This window comes from Ipomoea triloba, chromosome 3, assembly GCF_003576645.1.
Source record: "Ipomoea triloba cultivar NCNSP0323 chromosome 3, ASM357664v1".
Classification (NCBI taxonomy): domain Eukaryota; kingdom Viridiplantae; phylum Streptophyta; class Magnoliopsida; order Solanales; family Convolvulaceae; genus Ipomoea; species Ipomoea triloba.
The window spans coordinates 23,180,211-23,187,702 of record NC_044918.1 but is presented as its reverse complement, the minus strand read 5'-3'; the positions used below and the strand labels follow the sequence as shown (position 1 = coordinate 23,187,702).

Genomic DNA, 7,492 nt, shown 5'->3' with positions numbered 1-7,492 from the left:
GTGGCGGCCCCGACAGGACCATTGTCAATCAACCAAGGTCACGTCCGTTCTGAGGCGGTCGGACCGACGACCGGTCGGGCCGAGTGGCCGACCGGCTGAACACAAGAGGACTATCCGAGTAACCGACCAGTGTGAGTGAGTATTAACACTATCAGAAACCACCTTTGGCATTTTCCATTAGAGGAGATAGGACCCATAATTCCTGAACGTGGCCCTCGGCAAGGGGACCCCCTTTCCACTTATCTGTTTTTCTTAATTGCAGAAAGATTCGGTGCGATGCTCTCAAGTTATGAAAGGAATGACAAGCTTCATAGTATCCTTATAGCTAGGAATTGTATCCTCCTCTCTTCTTTTCTCATTTGAGTAACTATTACCAACCAACTTTTCTCATTGCTCATCCTACCTTCTGCAGTTGTATTTTCTATTAGATGGTACGGGTAAGAAACCACCTTCGACAATAGCATTTGAGTAATTGTATCCTCATTCCAGCTTTTTTCATTTGAGTAATTGTTACCCATCATTTATCGTAGAAGTTTGATCAAATTAAACAACAAAAATTAAATATGATTAATCAACTATTCTCTAAACACTTCTTTTATGTATCATATGCAATAGCATAGAGCATCTAAAATCTAAAATAATACTTTGTGACTTTTAAAAAATAATTAAATAATTATACACACAATCTAACAAAAAGTGGAAAAATCTTGTCAGGACAAGATTGTTTCTCAATTTGGCTGGTTGCCCGTGACAACCGCCTCAAATTTGAACGTAATTTTCTTAGTAACGATTCACGATATCTGCCTTCTCCTCCCTCTGTCCCCTTTCACGAAGCCCTAATTCCCTAAAACCCTTCACAAGCCTCACCCCTGTCCCCTCCAGCGTTACAGGTGAGAGCATATTTGCTGATAAGCTTAGCTTTTATTCCATTTTTTTCCTCTTTCTCATATATTTGATCTGATGTTGTTATGAATGTTTCTTCTTCCTTCTGTATTTCATTTTGTCAAAGCTCTCAATTTTCATAAAATTTTGTGTTCGGGTTTAGGGTTTTCTCGCACCCCACTATCGGTTCAACCTCGGACTCTTGTAAAAAATGCAGCCGCAACCTACCCCGTCTCTCAACTCTGTTCCTCAGCTTCCGCTTAATACTGTCACCACTGAGCAGATTCAAAAGGTATTACTTTTTTTTTTTTTTTTTTTTTTTTTTTTTTTTTTCTCTACCGTCAGAGGCTGTAGAATTTATATATCGATCTAATATGTGCTTAAATTTTTTGTCCTTTCTGAAGCAAAACTGAGTAACTGAAATGAAAATTTCACATTTCCTTCTTATCAATAAGAAGCAATGTCATGATGTTATTTTTTGGAGAAAAGAAATTCGATTTAGAGTATGTAAATTGATAGCAAAATGCTTCTACTAGTTTTCTATAAATAATGTATCATATAATGTCTTTAAGACCTGTGTGGTTACCCTCTACATTTATTGGATACTTAATACTCATTAATTATTCAACCCTACTATATACACAAATTCTTCACATGTTCTTGATTGATTTGTTACTAATTTTCTGCATTACTTTGTTCCTTTCTTTGTTTTATATAAAAATGAAAAGGAAATTCTGCGCCCTTTGAATTTCCGTCTTGATTTCTTTGGAATTATTGGAAATATGCTAGCATATTGAGTAGAAAATGATTTTATTGTTAAATACATTGATGCCCTGTTACTGATGCAGTGTTTGGATGATAACAAAAATCTGATTTTGGCAATACTAGAAAATCAAAACCTTGGGAAACTTGCTGAATGTGCACAGTAAGTTGATGATATTTCACTATGAAGATTTTATTCTATTATAGCATTTAATATTCCTGTTGCAATTTGTGTTTCTATGTGGAAAATTTTCCCTATTATAGTATTATGGTTTTTAATAGTTTATGTACAAAGAAAATTTAGGTGATTGTTACAATGTTACCTAAATGAAATGTGTTGAGAGTTTGATGTCACCATATATCTAATATTTGGGTTCAAACTGGCTGTAAGAAATTTTCTATCGGTTTGCTGAAGTATGGATCTTGTATTTTAAAACCTTTCATTATTGAGGTTTCGATAAATTTTTCTCTTTTTTCAATACATCACATTAGTGTTGCGCTTTCTATCATGAAAATGAGTTTAGAGTTCTTAGATTACATTTGGGGAAAACCGATTTTCTTTTATTAATTCTAACCCTCAAATCCTTTTCATCCAGAAACCATTGCAATGAAAAGTTGGTTTAAGTAACAAATGGTCATCATACTATTGCAAAAATTTCATTGAAGTCCTTATACTATTTAATTGATCAATTTAATCCTTGGACTATTAAAAAAATTAACAATCAAGAACAAATTAAAATTCTTACAATTAACACCCTTAACTTTTGATTATGTGTTGCTCTCTTGCCTTACCAACTGATTTCCCAAACAAATTTAATTAACATAGCTAATTCATCAACGGGAACGACCTGCTGGATTGCCATTCAATTGTGAACCCTAGATGGATACTTTTTACTGTTGTTCAGCCATCTACTGGCCTTTGAAAGGTGAACCAGATGCAAAGACGCACTTTTCTGTCAAAGATTATCTAACACCAGCTTAACAGCTGCGTGCCACTTTAAATTCTCTATAATGCTTGTCCAGACACTGCTGATTATCGATTGGAATATGGCTCAATCTGTATGCCACTTCCATCAAATTACAGATTGAAAATTTCCCTACAAGGAAAGTCAGTGTTTCCTCCTCCATCTTCATCTTCCATCATAAGCAATAGATAAAGCTTTGTCCACTGTTTGTTTTAAGCCCAGTTGCTGCTCTATTCAGCCATCAGGCATCTCATGGGGTTTAGATGGATTGCATTAGTATTTTATGCTTGCATGTGGGTGTGTGTTAGGGGTAAGCAAGGATCCATCAAATTTGCTCCCATCCAATCCGTATCCACCTAATGTGGATGAAGTGTGGATTCACTTAGTGGAAAACTGGAAATCCATCACTAGTGGATTGGATGCGGATGTGCTTCTCAAAATTCATTATATCCAATCCGCAACCAAAACAATGTAGTTACACACACTGACACACACATAGAGCCTAGTAGCAAACTACTGGGTGCCCTATGGCAAGTGCTACCCAGATCTAAAATTATAATTCAATTTTTATTTTTATTTTTTCTACACTTAGCCTAGGGTTTTAGGTCTCTCTTTCTCAATTGTCGTTTTTGAATTTTGACTTTTCGCCTTCTTCTCTCTTCAAGTCAAATTTGTTCTTCACGGTATCACAATCACAAGCTCAATAAACACTACTTCAAGTAAGATTTAAAATCCCCATCCAATTTGCCAATCTGCCATTTGCGTATCGGATTGGATTGTATCCACACCCCTAGCGGATGCGTATGGAATTTTTCAAATCCACCTTTAGTGGATTGGATGTGGATTCACCCCAAATCCTCTAATTTGTTCCACGCTCACCCCTAATGTGTGTATTCATAGATAATCTTTGTAGGTAGGTTTAGGCCCTGTTTGGTAAATAATCAGCCTATCAGCCAATTTTGGCTTATTTGACCACTATTAGTTGTTTGGTTAATAAGCTTTTTGTAACTCCAAAATGCTAAAATTTAAAAGGCTATTCAAAGCAGCCTTTTCAATTAGCTTTTTGAGAAAAGAAATTATACCAAACAGCTATCAGCTAATAGCTAATCTATCAAACAACTTTCTACAATCAGCTAATGTTATCAACAAATCATACTTTCTAACCCAAACAGCCAACTCAATCAGCTAACAGCCATTTACCAAACAGGGCCTTAGTGTTGCTACCTCGTATTTTTCTCTTTGTTTCAAGGTTTTTGTATTAAGTGATTTGCAATTTTCTTTCCCGTAGGTTTTTGAACACAATGGTACTTTTTCTCAGTTAAACCTATTTGGTTGCTGGATAAACCAAAAATCATACTACTGCTGCTTCAATTTTTTTAAATAAAAAAAATCATAATATTATTTTCTTGTGCTAACTTCTAGATTTTGATTATATTGCTTTCTTCCTATTTAGGTTTAAATGAAGGTTTAAGATAAATAAATAAATGAACTGAATAACCTAGCCAACAGCTTCTGCCCCCGTTGCATAGCGCCATCACTAGGTTTTCAGATGTGGAGATGTAACATCCTCATAGGTCTGGGCTATTGTAACATGGGGAAGATTTAGGCAACAGATTTTTGGGTTTGTTTTAATTGGGAAGTGAGTTGGCAATCCGGTATGCTACAAGTTAGTGAAGTTAACAGAGGTTACATTTGTCCTTGATTGCCATATTTCTAATAATACAAGGATTAAATTGATCAATTTAATTGTATAGGGACTAAAATGAACATTTTATAATAGTATAAGGACTAATTGCTTACTTAAACCTGAAAAGTTCAGGTGCAAGTTTGGAATTGGATGTCTAGAGCAACAAGTGAGAATTGAAGCCTCAGTTTCACAGTAATATGTATGAAACATTAGTGCTAGTTTCATATGCTGAATCCACTGTTGTAAAACTCTGCCTAGGCAGCCGCCTACACCCTAGACTGAAATGGAAAAAGGCAAAAGTTGCCATTTTAGGCGGTTGCCTGACCAGTTTCCCTACTCGATCTACAAGCCGTACAACAAATAAAAAATCAAGCCACAAATAAAAATCATGGCACCAAATCACAAAATCAAAGTCATGGAGTCACCTACTCGCCCTTCATCCCCTTTTGCCGGCCAGCCAATCAACAGGTGACGCTGAGATGTCATTGACAGCCGATTGTCAGCAACTGTGATGATGCTGAGATGTGGAAGCCATTGACAATCGGTGACGACGCTGAGTTGCTGCTCACCAGACGCCATCTACAGCCAAGCACCATAGTCCAAGTTGCCAGAGGTTTCTTTTTGGTTTTGACTCTTCCCATTTTCCTTTTGATTTTTGAAATTAAATGTAAACCCCAGGCACTTGGGCTTTTACTTTTCCACTTTTCTTTTTGGGCTTGGTTTTAGTTTTACACTAGGGCTTTATCTTTGCAGTCCCTGGTCTTCTTTTCAAGTTTGGGCTAGGTGTCTGCCTAGTTGGCGCATAGGTGTCCTAAGCACTAAGCACCTATCAACCGCCCAATGAGCACCTAGCACTTTCTACAACATTGGCTGAACCTGAATAGATAGTCTTATTGCTAACAGAGTATAAAATGACAGTATATTACCTTCTTTCATCATATTTGTCCTAATTTCCTATCTACTCTTGGTGGGTTCCAAATGAAGTTATTAGTGAATAATGATTTTAAGTTTTTAATCATTAATATTGTTTGATATTTGTATTAGTATGTTATAGTTTGGATTGATATACCATAGATATGAACATAATAATGACATAATTTTGGTGAAATTTAGAGGAGATACTTTTCAGTTATAGTGATCATCATATCTAATTTTGTATTGAGTTGCTAATGCAAAGTTTGAGAATGATCTTGGTGCACTGCACAATGGTTGACATTATAGGTATCAAGCCATTCTTCAGAAGAATCTGATGTATTTAGCTGCAATTGCTGATGCTCAACAACCACAAGGATCGGCAAACTCCTCACAGGTGGTTTAAATGTGATGATTTAAATTGAATTGTTTGGTGTGCAATTGCTCCTTTTTTCCTGATAATAGTGTAGTTTCAGCAGGCTCCAAGTTCTGTTCCTCAACAAGGGAATCAGATGCAGCCAACTCAAGCCACTGCACTCCCACAGCAACAAGTCGCTGTTCCGAAGTTGCCCTTCCAGCTTAACGGTGGTTTCCCATCTCAGGAGCAACAGCAGCAGCTGCTCCAATTTCAGCAGCAGCAGCAGCAACAACAACAACAACAATTTCAAGGCCATCAGGGTTTTGGGGCTACAGTCAACAATGGCATGCATCAACTTATGCGACCTGGACTGAGCGGTGCAAGTGGTCTAGATATGCGAGGAAACAAGCAGGTTGGCTTGGAGGGTAATTCCAGTGATGGCCTAGGGAAATTGGCGCCTGGACAAGGCGGTGGCAGTGGTGGTGGAGGAGGAAGGGAATAAGCTCCTGCTGATAGACTCCTGTCCTCAAGTAGGTATTTTGATCTGTGGGTTGTGATTGTGTTGATCTCAAAACGAACATCCTCTCAAAGTATGGTGGTTTTGTATGTGTATTCAGGGCAAGGCTTCAATTGTAGGTTGTGCAGTGGATGGTTCATCTTTGCCGCACCAATTTTCAGTGTAATAGATTCTGGTGTTACTTCATCACATTAAACAATTTGGCAATGATGGATTATGCTTTCAGGAGATTTTGAAAGGATTTTTTTTTTCTTTTTTTTCTTTTTGCATTTCAGGACATGTTCGACTCTACAGAGTTGTATATATAGACATGAACTCCAATGGCCCTTTGAGTATTATTACGACCAAATGATCTGGGGATAAAATAACTAGCAAATGTCATTATAAAAACTAAGGGTGTGTTTGATTCGTACATAGGAATCGAAATTAGAATGTGTATTAAATATTTGGTAATGGTAATGGGTATCGGAATCGGAATGAATATCAAATATTTGGTAATGGTAATGGGTTTAGGTGAAAGTATTTTGCATGTTTGGTAGTAGGGGGCAAATTATGCTGTCGACCTAGGTCCACCTTGCGTCTAAAACTACGTCGTTTTTGTCGTGGTTTTTTTTTTTTTTTTTTTTTTTTTTTTTTTTTTTTTTTTTTTTTTTTTTTTTTTTTTTTTTTTTTTTTTTTTTTTTTTTTTTTTTTTNTCCAAAAATGTGTGAATGTAGAGGTTTCAAAGTGTGAATGTAAAGTATAGAAATTGTGAATGTAGATTTATGATTGTGTGAATGTAGAGTTGCCCAGAAATGTGTGAATGTGGAGCTTTCAAATTGTGAATATGGAGTATAGAAATAGAATTATGCATGTGTGAATCTGTAATAGAGTTAAGAAGTTCTAGCAACTTGTAGCCCTGTAATGTGTGAATGTGGAGTTCTCAAGTTGTGAATGTGGAGTATAGGACTTGTGAATATAGAGTTTCCTGTAATGTGTGAATGTGGAGTTTACAAATTGTGAATGTAGAGTATAATGTATGTGAATATATAGTATAGTGTATGTGAATGTAGACCCAGGTCCACCTTGCAAGGTGGACCTGGGTCCACGGCATAATAACCCGTAGTAGGGTGGAATGTGAATGATTATCAATATTGCTGTTTGGTTATATATGATTCTATAATGAGAATAAAGATTTTAACAATAAAAAAATAAAAAACCAAGCTAATTTAAAGCACCAATATAAACAAAAAAAAATAAAAATAAAAATCTAAAAACACTAATCAAACTTAAAAATTAAATTACCAATAAAATTTGAAGCACTAATTCAATATAAGGATAAAACATTAACATCATGCATAGCAAATTCAAGTATCTTGTTCTTATTTAGTTTCAACATAATGAAAACTAATTCTATGAACTACTAAAAT

General features: G+C 35.9%; 1 protein-coding gene across 4 annotated transcripts; it reads left to right on the top strand.

Annotated features, from left to right (window-relative positions):
- Positions 1-736: 736 nt before the first annotated feature.
- LOC116013943 (GRF1-interacting factor 2-like) lies at positions 737-6,473 on the top strand. Of its 4 annotated transcripts, XM_031253913.1 has the most exons (6): positions 737-890; positions 1,046-1,174; positions 1,731-1,807; positions 5,518-5,605; positions 5,679-6,096; positions 6,184-6,473. In XM_031253913.1, exons 2-5 carry the CDS (start codon positions 1,094-1,096, stop codon positions 6,066-6,068), a joined length of 636 nt encoding a protein of 211 aa, XP_031109773.1. In that variant the 5' UTR covers positions 737-890; positions 1,046-1,093; the 3' UTR covers positions 6,069-6,096; positions 6,184-6,473. The 4 variants fall into 4 exon arrangements, with proteins under 4 accessions (XP_031109773.1, XP_031109775.1, XP_031109774.1 ...); XM_031253915.1 differs by having other exon boundaries at positions 5,688-6,473; XM_031253914.1 differs by having other exon boundaries at positions 5,685-6,473.
- The last annotated feature ends 1,019 nt before the right edge of the window (positions 6,474-7,492 follow it).

Excerpts from the sequence above, each read along its gene's own strand:
- LOC116013943 (XM_031253913.1), top strand. The coding sequence starts at position 1,094 with ATGCAGCCGCAACCTACCCCGTCTCTCAACTCTGTTCCTCAGCTTCCG. Across the intron at positions 1,175-1,730 it reads CCACTGAGCAGATTCAAAAG|TGTTTGGATGATAACAAAAA; the intron begins GTATTACTTTTT and ends TTACTGATGCAG. Across the intron at positions 5,606-5,678 it reads GATCGGCAAACTCCTCACAG|TTTCAGCAGGCTCCAAGTTC; the intron begins GTGGTTTAAATG and ends ATAATAGTGTAG.